Genomic DNA, 27,220 nt, shown 5'->3' with positions numbered 1-27,220 from the left:
ACACCTCCATAAGACCTGACCGTTGGACATTTTCTTCATTAGTGATTGATGAGGGAGGACTGGGCCCACTGTGGGTGGCGCTATCCCTGGACTGGCGGTTGTGGGTTCTATAAGAAAGCAGGCTAAGCAAGCCATAGGAGCAAGCCAGTAAGCAGCACTTCTTCATGGCCTCTGCCTCAGATTCTGCTTCCAGGCTCCTGCCCTGTTTGAGTTCCTGTCTTGACTTCCTTCAATGATGAACAGAGATATGGTAATTTAAGCCAAATAAATCTTTTCCTCCCCAATTTGCTTTTTGGACGTGGTGTTTTATCGCAGCAATAGAAACCCTAACTAAGACAGCTTATGCCTGCCCTACTGTGGCGCATGTCTGGAATAATACAATGTAAATGCTGTGGAAATGTTGTCTGCTATAATTGTTAAGGCAACGAGGTAAGGAAAAGTACATGTGTGCTGAGCAGCAGGTGCATTTTTTTCTGACTATTTTGAATGAGTACATAGCTACAGAACCCAAAGAGGTCCAAATGCACACACGACATAGAAGAATCTCCAAAACACTGCCGAGCAAGGGAATCTACACACTCAAGAGTCCTGTCACGTCGTCTCTGAGAAATGATCACTCTAGAAGGATTTGGAGGAGGTTGGGAGCTGACTGCAAAGAGACATGAGAGAATGTTCTGGAGTCCTGGGAGCTCTCTGGATAGTGGCAGTGATGACATAGGGACATACATCTCTCAAGACTCAACTGCACACTGCAGGAAGCTTCAGTTTGCTTATGAAAAGTATGCCAATAAAGCTTACTAAAAATACTGTCAAATTAACAGTCCATCAGAAATGGTTTAACAACAGGGAAAAAAATCTAAGTACACACAGGTTAAAAGGAAAAGGCTTTGGGGCTGAAAGCTTCATGGAACCCACATGCTTCAACCTGTCGTGGTGTTAGGATGACAGGTGAAACTCCAATTTGGGGACTAGATGGTACCACAGACCCAATGCTAATGTCTGATTTGGGGACTAGATGGTACCACAGACCCAATGCTAATGTCTGATTTGGGGACTAGATGGTACCACAGACCCAATGCTAATGTCTGATTTGGGGACTAGATGGTACCACAGACCCAATGCTAATGTCTGATTTGGGGACTAGATGGTACCACAGACCCAATGCTAATGTCTGATTTGGGGACTAGATGGTACCACAGACCCAATGCTAATGTCTGATTTGGGGACTAGATGGTACCACAGACCCAATGCTAATGTCTGATTTGGGGACTAGATGGTACCACAGACCCAATGCTAATGTCTGATTTTGTTGGCTAAATTCTAACTAACTGAGAGAATGTCCTTGCTTGTAGAAATACTAAGTTTACAGGACAGATGGCACATAATCCCAAACAGACCTGACATCTGGGGGTGGTGGCACGTAGCTTTAGTTTCAGCTCTCAGGAGGCAGAGGCAGGTGAATCTCTGTGTTTGAGGACAGCATCCTCTATATACCGAGATCCAGGCTAGCCAGGGAGTCCTGTCTCAAAACACACATGGAAAAAAAAAAAACAAAAACGCAAACAAACAAGCAAGCAAACCAACCTGAAATAAAATAATGTACCCTGCTGTAGCCAGAAATTAAAAAATAAAATTAGAAGATCCTTTCTTTTTTCTTTCCTTTTTTGGTTCTTTGAGACAGGGTTTCTCTATGTCACAGCCCTGGCTGTCCTGGAACTAGCTCTTGCAGACCAGGCTGGTCTCGAACTCACAGAGATCCCCCTGTCTCTGCTTCCTGAGTGCTGGGATTAAAGGTGTGCACCACCACCGCCCGGCTAGAAGATTATTTCAATAGATGGAGAGAAAACATTTTTAACGTGCTAACTTTCAACACAAGATAAGTAAAAGATGACATCTGTGTAGAAAGAATAGTCAAGACATTTTTTTTAAAATGAAATATTACAGTCTAAAGTATATGCAAATTTAGATGAGACTTTAAAAGCTATACTCCCGATAAAAACAATACTCTTGATAGAAACAAGACAAGGCTCCTAATTATCACTACAATAAAATGCTCCAGAGAAACTCAATGAAACGAATAATTTAAGAGATCATAAAATTGGGGGTTGAGGATGATTCAGTGGGTCCAGTGTCATCAAGGTGAAAGTGCTCACGTAGGCGTCATGTTATGCTTTTAAATCTTTATTTTGTATCTGTGGGCATTTTGGCTGCATGTAAGACTATTACCAAATGTGTAATAGATGCCCTCGGGGGCTGGATACCCTGGGACTGGGGTTATGGGTGCTTATGAGGTATCACGTGGGTCCCAGAAATAGAACCGAGGTCCTCTGGAAGAGCAACCAGTGCTCTTAACCACTGAACCGTCTCTCCAGCCCTACATATGTAGTTTTAAAGGTATTTTCAAGTAACTTACCAAACAGTTTTCATGAGCAGCTATATTCTCGGATCGTGCACAGTATATCACACTCCAGTCATGGTCTTCGGGGCAGAAGGCACAGATCCTTTTTTCCATCATTTCTGGAGCCTGACAGTCCTCTACAAATAACATCCAGGTTAAAAACAGAAAAGCATCTCATGGCCTTGCTAGCTCTCCCAGTCTTAAGGAAGTTGATTTTTATGACAGTCTTAACTCCTGGAACAACAACGAAGTCAGCAGTGTAAGGGGTAGCGTTTCTTGTGTGGTATAGCCACTGTTCGATGTTCTAGACCAGTGTTGTCAACAGAAGCAGAACAAGCCTCAAAGGTGGCTGTGGCACCTGAAAAGCTTCCAGGGGCCTTACTGAATGTGTAAAATTAACAAGGAAATTCTCTGATGTCTGAGAGTTGCACTTATCTTTGGGCAGAGATGGGAATTTAAAGTGATGTTTGATACCATATCTATTTAGCAAAAATAGTAGTAGTAGGCCCGCCTCTGGGGCCTATGAGCTCTTGGTCAGATTTACAGTATCAGGTATGTGCTGCCTCCTGTGGGCCTTAAATCCAGGTAGAAATCAGTTGGCTACCCCTATCACACTTGTGCCATTATTGCCCCCGTGAACATACATTGCCGCGCTGGTTGTCATGGGAGCTTACAGTGCTCACAGCTGTGTAACATTGTTGACTTTTTTTTCTCCAACAGTCTACATGGCAACTTCCACAACTATGAAAACTAGCCAGTAAGGAAGAACTTCCTGGTAATTGCTTAATTTCTCTGTGTCCTGGGACGAAAAAGTGTGGCATCTTCAAGCAATAGAGTCTTGTTTTCAAGTTCACAGCTCGTCCATGTGTAGAGAATGTGGAATGCTCAGCCATAAATGAGACAACCACAATAACCCCCCAAGGCTCGGGAAACATATTGTGGAAGAGGGGATGGAAAGATTCTAAGGTCCATAGAAACAGTGTCTTCTAGACATGACAGAAATGCTATAAGCATAAATTCAAAGCAGTTGTGTGGCAGCTGTGTTTGCAGCTGTGTTTGCAGCTGTGGCTGCCTGCACAAGACCAAAGCAGTCAAAATTCTAGCTGAAATGGCGCGGGGGGGGGGGGGGGGGGGGGGGGAGGGGAGAAGGGGCGGGGCAGAACTCAGGAGCATCCGCCCCTCCCCATTGTCAGTTGATGGTTTGTGGGGGAGGGCATGGCCCCTGGTAGGTCCATCACGCTCCAGTAGGTGGCCACATATACAAGTATATGCTCAGGACAAATTGGAGATAGTAAACTAGTCCAGATGGAGAACAGGTCAAGGGAAGACTTGTAAAACACAAGGCAAGGAAAACGCAAGATAAAGATCCCAGTAAATGTAGCAGAACACCCCAAGTCTGGATCAGAGGCTAAATATATAAAGAGAGAAATTCTACCCCACTTCCCCCAAGAGGGTTTTAGGCTTAATGTAATTTCAACCCAAATCCTAAGGTTAAAGAAATTGAAAAACGCAATTACTAGGGAAGACTACATGGGGATTGATAGTGAGGAAGCTTTGGAGAAAGCAAGACAGGGTATCACACCTGCTTGATTTAGAGTCGTATGTTCATAGAACCGCTTGGACAGATGGTTAGATGAACAAGTCAAAGGACAGACAGCATAGGCAAAAATGGGTCATACCCTACATTTGTGAATTCAATGGCTGACACGGTATTATTTGCATTTCTTCCCTAGCAGCATTGTCTCGGCCCATTTTTTCTATTGAATTATTATATTCTTACAGATTTATAAGAGCTTGTCACATGTTCAGAATATTATCACTTAGAGCAAGACACCCGGCAACCTCCCCTGGCCTCTGCACGTACACCAGTGGCCACCCCCCCAACAATGCACATATATCATACACATACATAATTAGTATTTTAAAAGTCTACGTGACACTTGGAAAGCAGAAATAGGTGGAGCTCGGTGAGTTGGAGGCTAGCCTGGTCTGCAGAGTGAGTTCCAGAGTGGACAAGGCTACACAGAGAAATCCTGTCTTGGTGTGGAGAAGGGAGAGAGGAGAGCAATAGTCTATAGGCTTTATGTAATAAATTTAAAACTATTTTATGGGGCTGGAGAGATGGCTCAGAGGTTAAGAGCACTGGCTGTTCTTCCGGAGGTCCTGAGTTCAATTCCCAGCAACCACCTGGTGGCTCACAACCATCTAATTCTATCTGGTCCCCTCTTCTGGCCTGCAGATAGAACACTGTAAGCTGTTTTATGATTTCTAATCTTAGGTAAGGGGGATATATTTAGAAAATAGTTAACTCTCGTTTTCATAATATTAATATGAAGTTTATTTTAAAGTACAAGGTGAACATATAACTCATATTCATAATAGTTAGCCATGGTTGTTTCTGGTCCTGTAGCTTCTATTTTGTTCCCTGACCTCCCACTAATATCGTACCTAATTTTTTATTAAAAATTGCATGTGTGAGTGTTTTGCCTGTATGTATGCACCGCATGAAAGCCTGGTGTCTATGGAGGCTTAGAAGAGGGCATAGGATCCCCTGGAATTGGAGTTGTTGTGAGCCAATGTGTGGGTGCTGAGAGTCAAACCAGGGTCCTCTGCAAGATCAGCCAGTGCTCTTACCTCCATTGCCATCTCTCCAGCCCACTTTCAAACTTAAAAATTCAGAACCCTAGTTCTTTTGGGGACAAATCCATTCTGGGTGTGCAGACACAGAGTATGGGAAGTGGCCTGGAGCCTCCTCTCCTGCCCCTCACCCTACAGACCACACACAGATTAGCTAAAGGAAATGTGTACCACGTGGGTATTTGGCTAGTGGTTGCCATGTATTTTGGAGATTGGTACCCTTATTTGTGCCATCCTCTCTGCCTGGATCAACTTTTCAAGTTTTCTACCTATGACTGACCCTTGACCTGAAAAAGTCGGATGGGGGCTGGAGAGAGAGAGTGCTTGCTATTCTGAAGGATCCAAGTTTAGTTCCCAGCACTCATGTTGGGGAAGCTTACAAATACTTCCAGCTCCGGGGTCTCCACACACAAATACATAAATATGTACATGCACACTTACTTATCAGCCACTAGAGTGCTGGCTCAGCACACAAGAGCCCTTGATGCTCCTGTACAGTACCCAGACTCGATTCCCTGCCCCTACGTGATGACTCATAACCATCTCTAACTCCAGTTTCCAGGGGGAATCCCTATGCCTCCTTCTTCTAAACAACAGAGGCATCAAATCCACATGTGGTACAGACATATTCAGGCAAGGCATTCATAGATATAAAATAAATCTTAAAAAAAATGTTAGTGGGGGATGGTTACCAGCTAGAATGGCTCAGTCCCCTAAAAGCTTAGCTGTAGACATCTACCGAGTGAGTCAGGATGATGGGTTAAGTTTCAGGGACGGAAGGCTGCTTTTGCTGAAAATACGGACTTCACTTGGGCCAGGGATCACTGCAGGCACTGGCGAGTGAGGGAGGGGACTGAGAAGGCTTGATATCAGTGCCTCCCTACTGGATCTGTTTTTTCTGCTTTAGTCTTTGTGTCAGATTTCTACTGGAGACACAAGGGGAGCTGTAATAGCCTGTCAACACCAGCGTTTGTTTCTGTTTCCTGTCCCGGAAGAGCCCTTCCTTTACATTTCTCAGTTCATGTCTAACACGATTCCGGGAATCTTTGTATCACAAAACTGACAATACCATGCCCTCAAGTGAAGATCATACCATCACAAGGAGATTGTCACTATGGGTAGACCTGAAACATCAACCTGCACACCTCAGGGTTCTCAGAAACTGATGGCTACTTGCAACCCCCACAAGCTGTCCCTCGGTATTCCCCAGTTGTGCCAAACTGTTTCTCCTGTCCAGGTTTCTAGCATTCCCCCATAAAAAGTTTACCCTCCCTTCCCAACAGCACGTCTTGCATACTAACTTTAAAGTGCAGAGCTTCCGAACCTGTGAAGCAAGGACCCGAGAGGATGGAACCAGCCAGCCTACAGGTTTCAGCTTCCTGAGGTCCCCAGTGCCTATAGCTTTCCCAGCGGCTGTACGCCCAGCTGTGCCCTTGGCCACACCTAGCTGTCTCCATGGTAATTAAGGCTCCCAGGACTGGGGAAAGGGAGGGAGGAGTGGAGAGTGGAGAGTGGCCCCTTCCTGCTGGCCACCGCCTGGTACTCACCAGCAGGGACTGGGCCACCAGCCTGTAGGTTCTCTTGGGCCATGGCTATGCAGCTGTGCTCCAGGAAGTGCCACTGAGAGTTAATTTCTACTTTCGTTTCTCTAAGTTTGAGTGGTGAGAGCAAGCAGGATGCTGGGAGGAGGTGCAAACCGGGGCTGTTTGCTGGCAGATCTTCAGCTCTGAATAGTGTTTTTTTCCTCCTTTTTTTATGGTGTTCTCCTTTGGTAAGGGGAGCCTTAAAGTTCTAGCCTTTAAAGCTTCGGGTTCAATTAAAGACGCTGCCATGAATAGCTAAAGGGGGAGGGGTAAAGATCTGAGGGGTAAGAAATCTACTCAAAACAGGAATCATCTGTCCATGTTTCTTTATTCTTCTTTCTCATTTCTATCAATTCTCCCTTGCTCTTTGTTCTGCGTTGTTCTACCTGTTACAAACATTCCCAATCATATATATTTTTAAAACCAACAATTCCCCAGCCCTAGCAGGTTCCAGGGACCCATAGAAAATCAGATAAGGGTTCTACCCCTCCCCCACACACACACAGAAAGAGAGAGAGAGAGAGAGAGACAGACAGACAGAGACAGAGAGAGAGAGAGAGAGAGAGAGAGAGAGAGAGAGAGAGAGAGAGAGAGAGAGAGAGAGAGATGCATGTGAGTGGCTAGGAGACATCCAGCGAACTTAATGGAGAAAGTTAGTTAAGAAAGGAATTAAATCATCAGGGGATTCTTAAAGGTAAGGTTAGTGCACTACGCTGCATTATTTGGTGGTAGATAAAGAGCTAAAATGTTTATTTTCAGTAAGATTATGAATAGGGCACAGATTGTATTTTAAATCAGCGCACCACTTTTTTCTTTTCCAAGCATACATAGAATCAGGTAAACAAGCAACCTACATAAAAGGCTCTTGATCAGATTAGCACATACACCAGATGCTATAGAGTCTATGGGTCTAAGTCTGGAGTTAGACTTACGGCTCTAAGGAAAGAAGAGACCCAGGCCTCTAAATTATCAGTTCTGGGGTATGATGTTATCAACTGCTCTGATCGTGGGTGTTGTGGGTCTTTCTCTGGGTTGCAGTTAGTTATCTCTTCTGCTGTCTTTGAGAGTCCTGAACTAAAATTACCAGTAAACTGAGGCGAAAGTGAGCATAAGGAGTTAAGAATCTTGTGAGTGAGGTAAACCAGAGCAGCAGCTTGGGCAGGCAGTAATTCTATGTTCTTTGAGATCTGTGAATATCTTAGATGGGATGCTCTATGCCTGGACCCTAAGCATTGACCAAATGCCTACTGATAAAGATAATTTCAGGAAGGCAGATCTCTACACTTACCTAGGAGAGAGAGGAATGAGGTCTGGCAGTAGGAAACTGTTCTGAACTAGGGAATTAATTCCCAAATATGTAACAGGAGGGAAGTCAGCTACAGCAAAAATCTATAGCAAAGGACAGCCACTTTATTCACAAAGCAATAATGCTAAAAAGCCTTGCTTTTTGGTTTAGCTTTTTTTCTGATGAGTCGCTCATGAAAAGATGACTGAGCAATTCCTGTGTAATGCTGCAGCTTGTAGCATTTGGTTTCTGTTGATGTAATGAACACCGTGGCCCAAGATAACTTAGGGGAAGAAAGGGCGTTTTTGACCAACAGTTTAGTCGTCATCCAGGGAAGACAAGGAAGAAGGCAGGAGCAGCCACGCTTTCTGGCTTGCCTCCCTTGGCTCTCTAACCTGCTTTGTAGTACAACGCACAACCACCTGCCCAGTGGTGGTGCTGCCACAGTGGCCTGGGGCCCTCCTCCATCAACTAGCAGTCAGGAAAATGTCCCTCCAGTCCGATGGAGGCAAATCCTTGAAGTTCCCTCTTCCCAGGTGTGTCAAGTTGACAACCCCAAATAGTCCTCAAAAAGTTTTTTTTTTTAAAATAATAATAAACAAAGAAAACACACCGGGAACCCCTACTCTTCCTGTTTTTAGCTTAAGAAACAACTGATCTGTATTTCTGAAGATTCTACCACACCCTTTGGCCTATGCAGTAGTATCTTTAAAAGAAACAAAATTAAGACTCCTAGATGGAGTTGCCAGTAAGGAATCTTTACTTAACATCAATGTGGCACAAAGCACCATGCAAATCCAGACTTTTCAGTCATGTGACAAACAGAAGTATCCACGTAGGTACTAACATAGAGAAAAATATAATTTGAAAAGCTCAGGGCTTTGCTGGGGACTTAAAGATAAACTTCGGGGAGGTTGCACTAAGAGGACAAAGTGCAGACAGCCTGGCAGAAGAGAGGGCAACTAAACAAGGCAACTTGGACAGCTTGGGCAAAATGAAAGGTCCTAGCACAGGATGGGTACAAGAAAAGTCCTTCCTCACAGTCTTCAGAAAGAATAAATGAGCAGGCCGGGCAGTGGTGGTGCACGCCTCTAATCCCAGCGCTTGGGAGACAGAGGCAGGCGGAGGCTTCAAGGCCAGCCTGGTATATATAGAGAGAGCGAATACCAGACAGCCAGAGTTACACAGAGAAATCCTGTCTCAGAAAACCTAAGGAGCAAGATCTGTAATTCCGAGGAAAGCCTCTAACTTCACAGATGAAGACAATAGTAAGATTGGGGCGTGTTCAGATTGAATACCTCAGCCCTTGGCATACATATATCCAAAGAATCTAGAATGTTTGGGTGAAAATCTCAACCCAGTCCTTGGCAGCCATATATGCAAAGAGTCTGGAATGTGCAGACAAAAGTTCCACCCCAAATCCCCTCTCCCCTGGAAGTTGCCTCAGTCCAGACTCTGCCCTGGAGAAAGCCCTCCAAACAATGATCTCTCTCCAGAATACTCAAGACCACTCCCAAAGGGTATTTAAACCGTCCTCCAGAGAATAAACACGCGGTTTTCCAGTCTTCCTTTCCAGTCTCCCCTCTGCAGGGTATCTATTAAACCTGGTCTTTTTCTAATTTGGTTTGATTTGGTCTGATTCAGATTCCTGCATCGGCGGAGAGGCTTGTTAAGGTGCAGAAACTTTACAGAAAAAAACAGAGGCCTTAAAGGAACATATCCACATGAATGTTTGTATATGCAGGTACATACACATTTAAATAGTTTATTTTTATTAGTGCGCATTTCATTGTGTGCACATGTGTGCTATGGCATACACACGGCAGTCAGAGTCACTTCGGATTACAGTAATTCTCTCCTATCATGTGGGTCCCAGGTGAAAGGCTTACAGCACGAGTGACCCTGGAAGGTTCCCCTGCTGTTGCAGGGGACCATGCGGCAGGTGGCAGGTAAGGGACAGACAGACATGTCATGTTTGGAAAAGAGCTTGGGTAAGGAGATATTGAGAGGGTGTAAGGGTAGGGGAGGATTATGGAGGAGAGAGAGAGAAAGAGAGAGATGGAGGGACAGAGAGAGGAAAGAGGAGGGGAAAGGAGGGAGGCAGAGGCTGTCTCTTCAGAAGAAGGGACAGAGAAAGAGGAAGACAGAATGGAGACCAGCTTGCTTTGGCTGGAAGGGGGTACTAGGAGTGGGCAGAACTTGTCTCTTAAAGGGACAGGGTACCCAGGTGACAGGGCAGACCAACATAATTATACCACCAGGGACTGAAGTCAGGTTGTTGGGCATGGCAGCATGTGCCTTTACCGCTGAGCCATCACTTTGGCCCATAAATAATATCTTAAAAGACGTAACTATTACAGCTATGGACTAAAACAAGATTCTTTAAAGGATTCTCCCTGGGTATGGGGGCACACACCTTTAACCGCAGTACTTGGGAGACAGAGACAGGACAATTTCTATGGCTCTAAGGCCAAACAAAGAATTCTCAAAGAAGACGAGAAAGCTCTTAGAAACAAAACTCATGCCGGGCAGTGTTGGCGCATGCCTTTAATCTCAGCATTCGGGAGGCAGAGGCAGGTGGATCTCTGTGAGTTCGAGGCCAGCCTGTCTACAAGAGCTAGTTCCAGGATAGGCACTAAAAGCTACAGAGAAACCCAGTCTCGAAAATCCAAAAAATAAAAAAACAAAACAAAACAAAATTCACAGGGGATGGAAAGATGGATGGGCAGTTAGAGTGCTGGCTGTACACACATGTAAACACAAGGAACTGAGTTCTCCACTCCTCAGCACTCCATAATAAAAGTCAGGGGTGGAATGTGCAACAGAGAATGCTGAGCTTTCTGGCCACCCAGTCTGGATAAAATGGCAAGCCAGGTTCAGTGCAGACTGTCTCAAGGGGACGGGATGGAGATTGATAAAGTGGAACACACAATGACCATATTTACATAAACCAATAGAAATAAAATTAACAGACTAGAAAAAACACAATGCAACAGATAGTTTGAAGACTGGGTACCTATAAAACAGAGGAGGAAGACAAAGCTACAAATAAAAAGGTAAGAAATCAGAAAGTGTGTGGGGGCAGGGGGCATAAATACAGGAGAGAGGGGAAGACCTTAAAATAACAGTAAGGAAGTCTGCACAAGTCCTAAGAATCGTAACGTATCTAGTGAAAACAACTATAATACACTTCAGTCTGTGCACACATGTAAGTTTTAAATGAAATTTCCCCATTTGGGCTGGCAGTGTTTCCCTCAAGTGCCATAGACTATTAATCTAGCAAGACCCCCAACACCACACATGGGAAGCCCTTTTAATTTGTTGGCCAGGGTTGTCCAAGAGACTCCCAAAACACACAGGCTATTGCTATTGCCCTCGGTTGCTCTGAGATGAGAGGTTAAATCCCTATTGCTGAAGACACTATGCATTTCAGACATAGGTCCCAGAGGACCCAACTTAGGTCTGACTTGAGAACCTCCTCCCTAAAGACTAACTTCCATGGTACCAGAAGTTTCTATGCAAGCTTTTGGAAGAGGGCAGCAACCAGCTATCTTAAAGGCTAAAGGCATGCATTTTTGGAGATTGGCTGATAAACAGTATTTATAGTGCTGCTTCTTGTAGGGATCAATTGAGGCCAATAACTCAATCCTTTGTAAAACTCTTTTATAGGTTTCTGAAAAGTATTTTATCCCTTTGCTCATATGTTCCTTTCTGTGCTATTCAGTAAATATAGAATAAAGCCCTTTATGAGGGACACCCATACAACACACACATACACAGGTACCTGGCACACACACACCCACACACACCCACACACACCAGTCTCACATGGCTGCCTAAACACAAGCTGAACAAGGACAACACCAAGACACGCCAGCACGGAAAGGGAAAAGCCCAGAAGGTCTCAGCCCTAGACAAAGAACTGCAGGTTACTAAGGAATGCTGAAAGCAGAAGAAATAATTTTCCCTAGGGAAAACCACATCAATTGGGTCATCCAATACCATCCTTGAAAACAGGTACATACAAGTAACATTATACAGGCTGAGCAGGACGCATTTATTTATTTAGGAACATGTATTATAATATATATATGAATATATACAAATTCCTAAATAAACATACACACACAAATGTAACAAAAGAAAAAGACCATGAATTTGACAGCAAGGGGTAGGGTGGTACATGGGAAGTACTGGAAGAGAAGAGGGAATGGGGGAATGATATAACTTTATTATAAAGGTCAGAAAGCTGGCCCGGGCTGTTACTGAAGGGGCAGAATGATAGGAATGAACTGAAGAAGTCTTCTGGACACGACACGCTCTCTGCTGCGGCTGCCTGCAAAAGAGCAAACCCACTACCACCAGACTTCTAGCATGAGGTGGGGCTCATGAGCCCCAACCCTGAGGAGATAGTCACAGTTGATGGCTTTTGGGGAAAGGAGAGTGAGTTTTAAGAGTGTGGCACCTGGTGGCCACAAGAATATATGGAGAGCGTAAATTGGAGTTGGGTTACTTAAAAAAATAAAAAGAAAAAAGAAAACGTAAAGTTGAGAGGGAGTGGGAAAATAGCGGATGGACGGAGGTGAGTATGACCAAAGTATGTTGTATGAAATTCTCAAAGAATTAATAAAAAAGTTACATTAAAAAAATTGGAAAGCCAATTTGTAATTCTAACATTTTGCTAACTAATCCCAAAGAAGAGAAATCCTTAAATTGTTTAAGATTTTATTATGGAAGACAAAGTTTTCAGGCTGAAAACCAACAAGCACCCGACAGAAGGGATGAAAACAGACTTGTCTGGAGACAGTGCAGCAGGGCAAAGGTAATACCACACACGTCAAGTGGGTACGAATCCTACACCCTGCCAAAACACCCAGAAACTCTAACACAGACGTTCCGAGAGAGTGTCGTCTCAAAACACTTACTTCTCATTCTTCACTTTCAAAAGTGACTGTTTCACCCATTTGGGGGGAAAAACAAGGGAAAGGATAAGTCTAGGCTGTCAAGTGGAGCGTGCTGGCAGTGACCAATACCAGGTAATGTACTCAGGCTTTCTGAAAAACTTTCTCTAAGAGGATGACATTGAGAAAACATCTTCTTCTGAAAGTCAAATGGACTCCTAAGCCCTCAAGGAAGCAGGCTGTTTCGCCACAGTCCCCTTTGGACAAGCAATTTCCCGTAACAATCAGGTCTCCTCACTTCATTTTAGTAACTTACTGTGAACACTCACCTGCCTGCAGCACCAACTGCTGTTTCTCTTTGTAATGTGATTCCTTTCATTCTACATAACACAACTTTCACTAGCTTCAAGATTCCTTTACTGGTAGCTCTATCTGTGTAGAAAAAAACATGAATGTTCTTCCAGGTTTCTCTGCTCAGAGGAACTGGAAAGGAAGTTTCAGAACGACTTCCTACTGGAGTGGCTAATGGGACAATGAAGTAATAAATAACTTTGGAGGGCTGAAGATGTAGCTTTTGGTAGAATGACTGCCTAGCATGCAGAAGGCCACGCGTTCAATTCTCAACAAGGAACAATACTTTCAATTTTAATGTGCACATAGTTAGTGCCTACGCGTTCTTCACTCTTGCCCCTCATGTGTAGTTCATAATGGTCAGTGAACTGTCAGGAATTTAACATCAACTTTGTAGATTAAAGATGTAAAAATTTGTCCTTTGGGGCAACATACACACACACACACACACGCACACGCACACGCACACGCACGCACGCACGCACGCACGCACGCACGCTGCGTGGTAGTGGCACACGCCTTTAATCCCAGCATTTGGAAGGCAGAGACAGGCAGATCTCTGTGAGTTTGAGGCCAGCCTGGTCTACAGAGAGATTTCCAGCACAACCAAAGCTACAGAGAAACCTTGCCTCAAAAATCAAAACAAATCACAAAAACAATTTAGAAACAAACAAATTCTATTGTAATTTTTGTCTAAATATATAAACTAGAAAATTATAAATTATACAATGGTATGTACATAAAATATTATTTACATTCTACTCAAGTTAAGTAACAATAACAAGTGATACTTGATGCATATCAGAGTGTCCTTATTTTGTTTTGACCTAAGTTATACAAAATTAGATATAAAACATGAATACCCTGAGCAAGTGAAACCAAAGGATTAACCATGATTTCACTGACAACTGATGTAGTTCTAGCTTGACGAGAGACAGTCAAGACAAGGTTATATTATTCTTTTCCGACACTTATTAACCCCACACTGGCAGAGGATTTCCTTTTCAGGCACGGTCCCAGCTTCATAACCATAATCCCATGTCAGTTCTGTTCTTGCTTTCACATACCTAGAAAGTAGAAATAAAAAAGAATCATAAATCACCCTAAATAATTCTTCCACATGAATCAACCTTGAATTTGCCCATTTTCATATTCACAAAATTAACCATCCTCAAGTTGTTCTATTCTTTCCACATCATCTAATCATTTGACTTTATTTCAAGCCTCCCAAAATCCTATGTAACGAAGTATACCTATGAGGAATGGTGTTTTGCAAACAAAGGCTGTGGCACACAAGCAAATGGAGCAATTCAGACTTTAAAGAAGATATAGGAAACAGGCATATTTCTCATGTGGGACAGCTTTCTTTCTCAATTGCTATTTTTACTTCAGGATACTAATGTTTTCCTTTGGGTGTTTTGACAATGATTTTGTGAATTAAAGCCATTTGCTATTTTTTCTCAATATTTCTTCTTGTATTTTTCTCCTACATTTTTAAGACCCGTGGAAGACTGTACTTCTCATTCAGTGTGGTTTTGGGACTCACTGCGGCGTTGGGCTGTGAGCTGGTTATTCCATCTCTGGGAGACCTGGCAGTCAGAAATGAGTGCACCCAGAACCAGGAGGAACCTGCAGTAAATTGTTAAATAAGCCTTGCTGTCTGAATGGAGGGATCTGCATCCTGGGGTCCTTCAGGACCCGTCTACCTTCTGCAAAATTACTGAAGGTTTTCTCCAAAATATACAATTTTATTAACTGTTGTAAAAGAAAATGTTTATATTTAGTAGTAAGTCAAATTATAAAACTACATAAGGAAGTTTGTTCTATTACTATATTCTGAGTATGCACAGTAAAAATGGGAACTCTGTTGATCAAAACAAAAAGGATAAACCAATCTTCCTCATGTTCTCCTGAGCTGAACTATGCAATCTGATGTCCTCAGCCCCTTAAGAATTAACTCTAAGCTGGGCAGTGGTGGCACAAGCCTTTAATCCCAGCACTCAGGAGGCAGAAGCAGGCAGAACTGTGAATTTGAGGTTAGCCTGGTCCACAAGAGCTAGTTCCAGGGCAGCCAGGGCTACACAGAGAAACCCTGTCTTGAAGAACAAACAAAAACCAACCAACCAAACAAACCAAATTCTAAGTGAGAATAAGAATAGAAATTCCAACTGTTCAAATTTTTACTGAATAGTTAATAGTTTAGGATAACTGGGTATTTTATGATATCAGATATTTGGGGCTATATTTCATCTTTTCATTCTTTTCTCATATCTACTATTTTAAAAAGTCATAGCTGCAGCAATAATTGTATAAACAAAACAATTGCAAACCTGTTGGTAAAGAAGGCAACCAATGGAAAATTCCTGTCATGTGTTTCTACAAAAACATTCTGTACACAGAGATTCGGGGAACAACTATGCTGTTAAAAAAAAAAATGAATTAAAGGTTAGACAGAACATAAAATTTAGAACTTAGTTATTTAAAATATGTAAAACCCTACATATCTCACTGATTTCGTCTTTCTCATTTTAAGTAATATATAATCTACCACAGCTTTTAACAGTGTAGTTATAGCAGGAACCCATTCAGTAAAGCCAGTTATCTACTGAAATATAAGACAGAACCCCCTAAATGGGGACTGTTTCTCAGTACTTAATATTATAAATATATTTATATTTCAACTCAACAACACTATATGAAAAAATGTATTGTACAGAGCCTTCTGCATAGATATCTACATGTAAGATTGTTAATGAACAGTTTTTATTAGAACATTTTTTAAATATTTATTTATTTATTATGCATACAATATTCTGTCTGTGTGTATGCCTGCAGGCCAGAAGAGGGCAGCAGACCTCATTTACAGATGTTTGTGAGCCACCATGTGGTTGCCAGGAATTGAACTCAGGACCTTTGGAAGAGCAGGCAATGCTCTTAACCACTGAGCCATGTCTCCAGCTCCAATGAACAGTTTTTAAACAGGAAACATTTGGAAATAAAAGCTGCCTGCAAGGAGCTAGTTAAAATTGACACAATGGCATTCTACGCAGCATAAAGGGAGAAACATGCTAACAAGAAGAATCGGGGCCAGTGAGATGGTCCAGTGAGTAAACGCATTTGCCAATAATTAGCCTGATAACCTAAGTTTGATTCCTGGAACTTACATGATAAAAAGTGGAGAACCAACACTCTAGTTTGTTCCCTAACTTCTACATATGCATGTGGCATGCACATATCCCCACCCTATATGCAAAATAAATAAATGTAAAAAAGAAAGTACCAGAAGCTCCTGTGTACTGATACATATTGATCTTCAGGATAGTATTGTTCACTCAAAAAGCAAATATAAGAGGTAGATCAAGCTGGGCAGTGGTGGTACACATTTTTAATCTCAGCATGAGGGAGGCAGAGGGAAGCAGAGGCAGGCAGATCTCTCTGAGTTCGAGGCCAGTCTGGTATACAAAGTGAGTTCCAGAACAGCCAGGACTATACAGAGAAACTCTGTCTCAGAAAACAGAGAAAGAGCTCAATTAATAATGGACTAAGTAGACTTGAGCTCAATCCCTAGACCCCATGTGAAAAAGCCAGGTGTGGCGGTACATGCTTGTGATATCAGGGTTCAGGAGGTAGAGAAAGGAGGATCCCTGGGGCTTGCTGCCAGACAGCCCAGCCTGACTGGTAAGCTGCAGACCATTATTATAAGTACTCTTGTTTTAAAAAACCAAGGTGAGGGGGTTGGAGAAATGGTTCAGCAGTTAAGAGCATTGCTTGCTCTTCCAAAAGTCTTGAGTTCAATTCCTAGCAACCACATGGTGACTCACAACCATCTGTAATGAGATCTGGTGCCCTCTTCAGGCATGCACGCAGACAGAATATTGTATACATGATAAATAAATAAATATTTTTAAAAAACCAAGGTGAAAGGCACTGCAGGAATAATACAATTGAGTTGTGTCTCCCAAACACACAGACACACAAGTGCATGGAAGCCACCATCCGTGCACTCATACACACTCACAAAGTGAAAAAGCTATATAGAAAAGGACAACACATATGCATTTACTTGCATTTGCAAAGTGGGGGTGGAAGAAACAAGAGCCATAAAATGGGATCAGGGAAATTGGCAGCATACTACTTTTCAAGAGAAGGCCTTGGCTGGGCAGTGGTGGTGCATCGTTCTTTAATTCCAGCACTGGGAAGCAGAGGAGGTAGATATCTGAGTTTGAAACCAGCCTGGTCTACAAGTAAGTTCCAGGACAGCCAGGGCTACATAGAAGAGAAACCCAGTCCTGAAAAACATAAAACATATATACATACATACATACATGAAAAGGACTTGAAAATGAGCAAGACAGAGTTTTAACATAGAGAGTACACACAATATAGTTCATATATCCTAATCCAAACCAGCACCTCTGAAGAATAGACATGTATAAACAATCGATTTCTCAACACAGCCGTGTAACCCCTTTCCAAGGTTTGTAACATGGCAGTGCTCTCTATACCATCACCCCAGTTCTTAGCTGCCCACTGTCTTCTCAATAGTGACATCTATTATTGACATCACAAGACTCATAGACACCAAGTCTCTCCAATACCCTTGAATGTGTCCCTCACTTAGTTTCAGTGATTATTTCCTATTCAACTTTTTGTGCAACTTGGACAACTGAATTTGAAAACTGTGTGTTTTATGCCCATGTGTGTGAAGACATGCATATATGTATACCTGTCTATGGAAGCTGGAAGTCAATGTCGGATGTCACCTTACCTTTTCATCATACAGTAATTTTTTTGTAACCTTATTTTTTGAGACAAGGTCTCATTGAACTTGGAGCTTGATGTTTGGCTAGACCAGCCAGTAAGCCCCAGCATCTTCCTGTCTTCTCCCAAGTGCTAGGATTACAAGTGCATGCCATGAAGCCTGTTTTGTGTGTGTGTCTCTGTATATGATGTACTGTGCGTGGTGTTGTATGTACGTGTGTATACAAGTACACATGTCTGTGTATGTGCGTGAGAAAGCCAGAGGATGCAGCTCTATCCTGCTCCAGCATAACCCTTTGAGAGAGCATCTCTCACTGAAACTCAACCTAGCAAGCCTCTATCTCCACCCCTCAAGAGTGCTGGGGTTACAGGCATGCATGTTGCCACACAAGGTTTTTATGTGGGTGCTGGGATCCAAACTCATGTCCTCCTGCTTGGCAAGCACTTTACTGACTGAGCCATCTTCCCAGCCCTGAAAACTGACTGATGTATTTATTTTTCCTTGGTTTTATGCTCTGTTTTGTGTTTTAAAGACAGGTTCTCACACTGTAGCCCAGGCTAGTCTAAAACACAGGAAATCCTCCTGCCTCAGCCTGAAAAGTGCTGGGATTATAGGCATGAGCCACCATGCCCACCCATTTCTTAAGTTTTCTAATGCCAATGTTTATTTATGGTAAGCACTTTCAAGCAATTTATATTAATTAGTATGATCCTCAAAAAACCCTAAATAGTCATTCCCATATTAACATCAGGACTTCAGTATTAAGAAGTAGCATGCAGAGGTACATAAAGAGAAAACTGGCTCGGTCTGTCTTTAGAATCTATTAATTCTATCTTCCTGATAAATTTTAAGGAAAGGAGTGCTTAGAAATAGGAATCTTAACCCTGATACTCACATTAAGGAAACGACCCACATTTCCTTCTTTTGAAGCATCCAATAGGAACACATTCTCTTTACTGAGCTTCATTAAGGAAGGTGACAGAGTCTTCGTCCTTTCATTTGGCAACTTTTCATCGCAGAAGCCCAGCTGAGTGTGAGAAGCTGCAGATTCTTTTTCTCGGGACTTTACTGGAACTTCAAGCACCTTTTCAGTTTTCTCATTATTCAGTGTGGCTATGTGCTTCCACCTGCCCTCTGGTGCAGTGTCTTCTCGACTTCTAGTTATATCTATCACGTCTGATTCAACCAGCTGTCCGTCTTCGGAGTGGCCAACTGGGTTTGAACTTACATCCTCTAGTAGACATTGTTAGGAAGAATTGTCAGGGCATATACTTGGCTGAGTAACAGTGCTAAGATTAGGTTAGAAGACAGCTGCTTTAAATAGCATAATCCTTATCATGCATTAAGGTAGGCAGTATTACCTGACTTTTAAAATGAGAACACTGAGTCTCAAGGACTAAAAAGATTTCCCTGACTCATACAGAAAACAAGAGCAATACACAAGTGTGCCCAGATTCTAAAGCCTGTTTTCCTTCTGTGGCACCACAGCCTTTCATGCATCTACATGTTGCTTCCTCATTAATGTATTTAATATCAAATTCAGTAAAAGTGGCTTTCCTTTCACTAACTCTGGAATCTGTATTTAAGTATATTCTAGACTCACACAACAAGAGAGTGGAGAGGCCATTAACACGTCATAGTCTTTTCCTGAAACTCCAGAAAAAAATCTGTGTTTGCCTGCACACACTGATGTTTGGTGCCTTTAAGACCAGTCAAAAATTGTGCTATTATAAACCAATAAAGGAGACGAACTTAGTTTTTGTATCAATAATGGAACTAACCCTTAGTGAACATCCAAAGTATGAATACATGTCAGGCAGAATAACTAAATTCATGTACTTAAAAGAAAAAACCAACCCACTCAGGCCTATGTAATTCAGTGCCCTCCCCCCAAATTATACTTTAGTTAAAAAGTTGATCTTAGTCTGCCAATATGGTACAAAGGGTAAAAGTACTTGCTGCCAAGTCTGAAGTCCTGAGTTCAATCCCTGCCACCCCATATGGTAGAAGAAAAGAACAGATTCTCAAAAGCTGTCCTTTGACCTCAGCATGCCGTGGCATGTATATGTGAACATTCCTTTCCCTCAAATAAATGGGCAAATATTGTTTTTAAAGGAAGGGGAGGTAAAAATCTTTGAAGGTATTTTTCTAGCTGGGCGGTGGTGGCACGCACCTTTAATCCCACAATTTAGGAGGCAGAGGCAGGCGGATCTCTGTGAGTCTGAGGCCGGCCTGGTCTACAGAGTGAGTTCTAGGTTAGCCAGAGCTGTTACACAGAGAGACCCTGACTCAAAAACAGCAAAAAGTTAACGTCAAAGAAGCTGGGAGCAGAACAGTGGTTGCTGGAGCCTGGGAAGGAGCTGAGGAAGAGGAGGGCAGAATGAGGTGGCTAGTGAGTGCATGGGTGCAGTGCGACAGGATAGCACATAAGACAGCAATGGCGGGCAATTTTAAATGTTCCCAGCATCAAGAAATAACTCATAAATACATGCAACTACTAAAAATATTTTTAGAAAGAAATTCTATTTACTAAAAAATAAAACCTCATGGTTTAAGTCATTATCATGTGGAGGCTGCTCCTACGGTACTTGTTATTTTAGTCAAAGATTTCTGATAGTTTCTACTAGCTCTATGGTGTTGTTATTTGATCTACCTGCTATATATACTTAGCAACTGATGAAAATGGGGAAAGAGCCAAAACAACTGTACTCACTATGGCTCGTGTGTATTAAAGGGTAAAATAACTATTATATAAAATGCTCTTAATAGAATTTCCCAGTAAGGAACAACCATATCTCCACCAATCTACCCTGTAACACTACCTGGGGAGTTGGGGTTGCAGATTAAGGGTATGAGGTGGGAGAAGAGGCAGCAGTGGCAGGCCTGCTCTCCAAAACAGGGCATTTGTCATCCATCTCTCTTCTGAGGGATTCATCAAAATATAAAAGTTGCAAACCCCGGTCTGCCCAAGCTGTAACATTTGTCATGTAGAGGCTGAACTCCAAAAGACAGTACTCTGTGGAGGGAGTTTGTACCCTCGCTAGCATCATACTGAGGATCCTATACAGTGGTATGGGCAGAACTGCTAGAGAAATGCATCTTTAGGAGACCAAAGGGAAAGATGTGAAGTGGGCTGCTTTAGCTAGAGCTTCCAGAGCCAGACAACACCTGCAGACCACACAGTGAGAGTCATCCACTCTACCCCTCCTGCCATGCAGTAGGTCATTGCTGAAACCAGACCAGAAGTCTACAAACTCCTGTAAACAGAGGACTAATCACCAAGGATTTGCTAGTCACAGAATCTCTGTTGTGACTCTTCAATTATGTTGATGTAGAGGGAAAGTAGAAACATGTAAATCAATGCCTGCAGCTACATTCCACCAAAACGTTATTTATAGACACTGGTGTTACAAGTTCATATAATTCTCAAGCGTTATGAAATATTATGCACCATCTGATTTTTCAACTATTTAAAAATGTAAAAAGCGTCTTTTACCAACCATAATTAGTATTTGGCAGGTCAGATTCGGATACAGTTTACCAGTTTCCACATGACAAACCCACCAATTTGTTATGAAGTCTATGGAAAGAAGTGGTAGACACTGAACAAAAGGGACAAAGAGGCAAGAGAGAGACAGCCATGAGGAAATAAAGCCTACCGTGAGTGCTAGCTTTAGAGTTTAGGTGTTCTGGAGCTGGCTTAAATCCATTCTCATCTTCGGGGGTGGTAGACTCTGAAGAAACAAAACCCTTTAAAGAAAATAAGAAGGACAGCTCTACTCTCGAAGTCAGGAGAAAGTACTAAGCAGCTGAACCTCTTTCACCAAATATCACCCTTTAAAGGCCGTACATACTAGGTTAGTTCTGAAAAGCCCCAGAGCTGATATTGTAAAGAGCCTTGACATAAGTGGAGCCAACACATGTACCCTTTTCCCACTATTTGTAGGCACTTTAGTAAGCAACAACTACAATTGTCAAGATACTATTTGAACTAAAAATACAATAATAAATCTGTGTGTATCTCAGACTCGAATACCCTGTATGCTCAAAACAATGCCAATCCTACATTGTATTATGCAGCATAAATATTTCAGTGAGGGCTAGAAAGGTGCAATCATAGTTAATGGGCGTGGAAAGGCATAGCTCCTTTTGTTTTGAAAATAATGTCTTGCTATGTAGCCCGAGTGGACTTCAAACTCATGATCCTCCTGAACTGGCCTCCCAAGCACTAGCACAGCAGGCATGCAACCATGCAGTCTGTTCTTGTAGTTTTTACCATGTCTTTCTCATTGCGGTGAAAAATAGCTGTCTTCAATTTAGGGCTTCTAATGACTGAGCGACGCTGAGTTTTTGAAGTATTTCTATAGTTCATTTCTCTGAAAAGGAAAAGAAAAGTTATTCTGCATATCACTAAAATATAGGTAATATCTCTACTTCATAAACTTCCATTATTGTTAGAAATTAATCTAGGGACTGCAGAGATATCTCATTGGTTAACAGCACTAGCTGCTTTTCCAGAGGACCTGCGTTCAATTCCCAGCACCCACCCTGGTCCGAGTGCACCACCATATACATAAAATAAAATTAAAAATTTTTAAAAGAAATTAATCTATATCACATCTATATTATTTATTTGAGGAAGGAAAAGGTAATCATTAGCTACCAATAATTTTAAAATGTGTTTAAAAAATGATCCTAATAAAGCTTTTCAAATAAAATGGTGATACAAAAGTAAAATTAAAATTTATAACATTCTTAGAGTCAGATGAAAGTTATCCACAGTGAACTTAGAAATGGGGCACCAAATGAAATGTGTTGGCCAGATTTTTAAGGTTAGAATGCTGGATTTCTAGGAGTGTTAAACTTAATATATGAGGTGAGAAGATGTTTAGGGGAGGGAGGGTGGTAAGTGAGAGAGACACACACACAAACAGGGAAAAACCTAAACATTCTTGATCCTCAACAAGGGAGGACACCATGAGCTAAAGTTTTTACTTACATTACAGGCTCTCTGAGATCACTGCTAAACTTAAGAGAACATTGCTCAGTTTTAGGACTGCTAGGTTGTGTTTCATCTGAACATGCAACTTCTATTTTCCTCTTTTTGGAAAGCTCATTTTCCATATTGTTTTGTTGTTCTCTTCTGTTCTTATCAGTATTGGTTTTCTCAGGAGTAGCTCTGCTTAATAATCTTCCTGAAATACAACAGACAGCTATCAAAACAGAAAGCAACCTCTACCAACAAGTAGGCACCAGCTTCTCTGTAAATAAAACTCTGTGCTAAGTGCACTGTGTTTCTAGAAAAGATAAACTCACCCTACAAAGTGTAGACTTGAGGTAACTCATCCAAGAAAACCATTCCAAGACACTAAAAAAAAGGCCAATGGGAGACTCATTGTCTTACATTCGTAATAAATATGAGCTATTTAAAAAGAAGCAATAGTCTTTTATTTTGGTATTTTAAAAAGAAATCGGGCTGGAGAGATGGCTCAGAGGTTAAGAGCACTGGCTGCCCTTCCAGAGGTCCTGAGTTCAATTCCCAGCAACCACAATGGTGGCCCACAACCATCAATAATGAGATCTGATGCTCTCTTCTGGTGTGCAGGCAGATCACTGTCTACATAATAAATAAATAAATAAATCTTTTTAAAAAAGAAAGAAATCCACAGTAATGTAAAATAAAAATGAAAAAAGTCCTCTATAGACAATGAAAAGCAAACTTGTTTAAGTTCTTTTTTAGTTTGAAACCTCAGACTCTTGAAAAATGATCTATTTAAAATGTGTGAGATCTACCTATTATGCTCACACTCAGTATGATATTAAAATCTGTCTCATTGAATGCAATTTTTTTTCAGGATTCAAAATTATACTTCTTAGGCTAGAATTAGTGGCTAGATATTCCACTCATCTTTCTAGGTCAACCTTAGGTGTATATTGTAGCTTTGCAGAGACTCCCAATAATGCTTCCTGGACACCACTTAGGGTGCAGAGACAGCTTCCACTCAAGAGCTACTCGGAGAAACAGGACAAATGTCTAGGCACGCTGGGTGGAGTAGTGTAGTTAGTGGTGTGGAGTCCCTGAAACAAGTGAGATGCTTCAAGTAACTGAATCATCATGTGCAAATACTCATTACAATATTAACTTGGGAAAAATGTTGAGGAGCTTTGGTTTGATTGTTTCTACCTTAGTGAGCCATGCAGATCTCTTATTTAGAATGTTTCCTACCTTACTCCAGAGTTTCTGTGGCTGTGAAGACAGTGTAAGCCCCAAGTCCTAGTGCAAGACAGCCTTTCCTTTCTGAAGCACCTATGGCCTTTGGGGACACAAGACCCAGTGACCTGTCTCCTCTGGTGCTCCCCTACATCTTGTTGTTCAGCACCTGGCTAAAAGGTGCCAATGCTGACTAGGACAATGTGGATTCAGATGTATACAGATGCAACTGGGAAATAACCAGAAAACAAATCTTTGCTTTACCTGAATAAATGCACACAAATGTGCCTCTGTCAATGTCATCCAGGCAGCGCACTCCCCAGCCCTTCTTCTCACTTTTAAACACCTGCAGCCTCACCTGGGGACCATGCTGGACGACTCGGTTTTGACACAACTGACGGCTACACTTGCACAACAGGTTGCATTCGTAAATGCTGGCAAGGACACAGAAGACAATGTAAACTAGAGGGCCTAAGAAACAAAATGAAACGTGTACTGCTGCTTCACTTAGGGCTAGACTGCCTGGGTTACTAGCTTCAGTTTTGTGGAGGCCCAAAAGGTGAGCCTATTCCACCTGGTCTGAAGGTCAGAGTCTTTGAGGTTGCTCAAAGTTGTTGATAGCAACTGTGGCTACACACCCTGACCTAGGGTGTGATTACTTGGTGTTTTGGACATAAAGATGGCCCATAGAGGTGTATCCTCTCCACCCTGAACAAAGGTCAGAGAATTGAAGCATGCTTCTGCTTTTTCTTTTAAATTAGGAGGTGTGGCTGCCTTCAGGATACTTGATGCCTTAAGGGTCCACTGCCTAAACAACAGAATGCTTTTCTCATGAATTCATGAGTATTAAAGCAAGTAAGTGTTCCCGTCGTCCTTTGTATCTTGTTAAAGCAGTCTTTTGCCTTCTTCCCTCCTTTCATATTGGCGTTTAAAAGTATATGAAAAAATAAACATGGGAAAACTCAGGACTTAGAACTCAGTATGCAGGAGATTGAGTGGTCCTCCCGATATTATCCTATGTCTCTATGATTCTTTCTTATCTTTGTTCCTACTACCTAACACTTCTAATCCTCATGCCCCTAACCTTGGACCGTACAAACTTCTGTGGCTAGGATCATAACAGTAGTCACCCCAAAAAGGTGGCGTATAACATAAGGCAGCCCAACATGGCGTGGCTTACAACATAGTTTATGTTTTTAAAATGGAGTTTATTCTATCTATCTATCTATCTATCTATCTATCTATCTATCTATCTATCTAACTTTATGTATATGAATGTTTTACCTATATGCATAACTGTATCACCTGCATGCCTAGTACCCACAGAAATCAAAAGTGGGCACTGGATCCATAAGTATAGTCCAATGTGAACCCTCATGTGACTGCTTGAATTTGAACCTGAGCAGCCAGTGCTCTTGACCACTGAGGCATCTTTCCAACCTCAAATGAAAAGTTTATATAATAGAGCTTAACCTACAGGACTGTTTCAACATCACAATATTTACCAGATATGTAATATGGTGCTCAGCACACAGGAAATGTTAACTTTTTGAATGTGTAAAGGAAATGCACAGGATGAAACTCTTCTAATTCTAGTTCTATGTTTTATTACTTAGAATCAATTTTGATAGGCTGAAAATTATCAACTGACAAATTAGTTTCCTTCATTCACTTTTTCTTTTTAATAAATATATTATTAGTATATGTGTGTGCATGTGTGTATGTGTGTGTGTGGGGGGGGGTCATGCTCATGCGTTTGTTGCACACAGCCATACAAGCACAGAAGCCAAGGATGTCAGGTGTCCTGCTCCACCACTGCCTGCATTGGTTTCTATAGGCAGGATCTCTTCACTGAACCTGAAGCCACGCTAGGGGCAGCAAGTCCCAGAGAACCTGTATCTTGAGCCTTGCACAGCTCTGTGGTTATAGGCGTGTATAGCTTTTTATCTAAGTTCTGGGTATTTGAACCCATGTCCTCATGCTATTTCCCGTTGAGTTAGTTCTTCAGCCCCTTCATTTGTTTTTAAAACAGCTTCCCAATGTAGCTCAGGCTAGTTTTGAACTCAGTATCATCCAGCCTCTGCCTCTCATGTGTTGGAGGTGCAAGTTTTAATGGGAAAATTGACAACTCAGAGTCACTCATTTCCTGAAGACCTAGGCTTGAAGCAGATGAGTGTTTTGAGTTTATTTTGATATATGTGTGGCTTCTGAGTTCCATTTCTAAGAATATACAATGCTTCCATGCTACTATCTCACAGTAATTTAGATTTTCAGTATGAGAAACAAATATAAACAAAACCTGTAAGCCTGTAGACCATAATGAAAGCCAGTACTCTCTGGGCCTGGGAGATGAGCCAGCAGTTAAAATGCTTGCTGTGGAAGCATGAGGCCCTGAGTTCAGCTGCTCAGAACTCTTATACAAACTGGACATGGTAGAAACCATATGCAACCCCAGGTGTGGGGAGGGCAGCAGAGGCAGGTAGACCTTGAAGCCTGCTGGCCAGCCAGTCTAGCCAAAGTGGGAAGCTCCTGTCTCAGAAAGAGAACGTATAAGAAAAAATAAATAAGGTGGACAGTAACTGAGGAAGAAGTCAGACTTTGACCTCTGGCTCCCAGTGCGTGTGCACACACAGGCACAAGTACCACCCCACCATGCACACAACTTACAAAAGTACCATCCTCCACACACACATGCACCCTGCAACTAATCTCTAAGGTTCCTCACCCAGTAGGTACAAGTCTCTGCAGTCTTTTATAATTATATCCGGTACATTCTCCTTCAGGTGACAAGGAACATGCTTTGGCAGTCTTTGCTGTCAACTGAAGACATGCACATTTTTGTCTAAAAGAAAGGCAGGAGAGAAGTCAGAATAAAAAAGATCACGAAGTTATGAGACTCGGTAAAAGTGTAAATGACATAAAAAAATGGTGTACTTTTATTTATAAGAGGCCTTTTTTGTTCAAGGATTATATGAAAACTCCTCTAAACACAATATGAAAAATAATACTGCCGGGCGGTGGTGGCGCACGCCTTTAATCCCAGCACTCGGGAGGCAGAGGCAGGCGGATCTCTGAGTTTGAGGCCAGCCTGG

General features: G+C 42.1%; 1 protein-coding gene across 5 annotated transcripts in view; it reads right to left on the bottom strand.

The window, feature by feature from the left end:
- LOC119800336 (histone-lysine N-methyltransferase SETDB2-like) overlaps positions 1-27,220 on the bottom strand; it is a 65,726-nt gene that overhangs the window by 16,112 nt on the left and 22,394 nt on the right. For 3 of the 5 annotated variants that reach the window (XM_038310470.1, XM_038310469.1, XM_038310472.1), the window contains 8 exons: positions 26,854-26,970; positions 24,393-24,562; positions 22,917-23,112; positions 22,194-22,293; positions 21,577-21,667; positions 18,813-19,150; positions 15,486-15,574; positions 13,815-14,222 (listed from right to left, as the gene is read on the bottom strand). In XM_038310470.1, coding sequence (XP_038166398.1) covers positions 14,105-14,222; positions 15,486-15,574; positions 18,813-19,150; positions 21,577-21,667; positions 22,194-22,293; positions 22,917-23,112; positions 24,393-24,562; positions 26,854-26,970 — 1,219 coding nt within the window. In that variant the 3' untranslated portion in view covers positions 13,815-14,104. Of the gene's footprint in view, positions 1-2,413; positions 2,536-6,582; positions 6,647-13,814; positions 14,223-15,485; positions 15,575-18,812; positions 19,151-21,576; positions 21,668-22,193; positions 22,294-22,916; positions 23,113-24,392; positions 24,563-26,853; positions 26,971-27,220 lie in introns of those variants that run through there. The other 2 variants (XM_038310474.1, XM_038310473.1) reach the window with 2 other exon arrangements.

This window comes from Arvicola amphibius, chromosome 13 (genome assembly GCF_903992535.2).
Source record: "Arvicola amphibius chromosome 13, mArvAmp1.2, whole genome shotgun sequence".
NCBI lineage: Eukaryota > Metazoa > Chordata > Mammalia > Rodentia > Cricetidae > Arvicola > Arvicola amphibius.
This window is presented reverse-complemented; position numbering and strand designations above follow the sequence as displayed.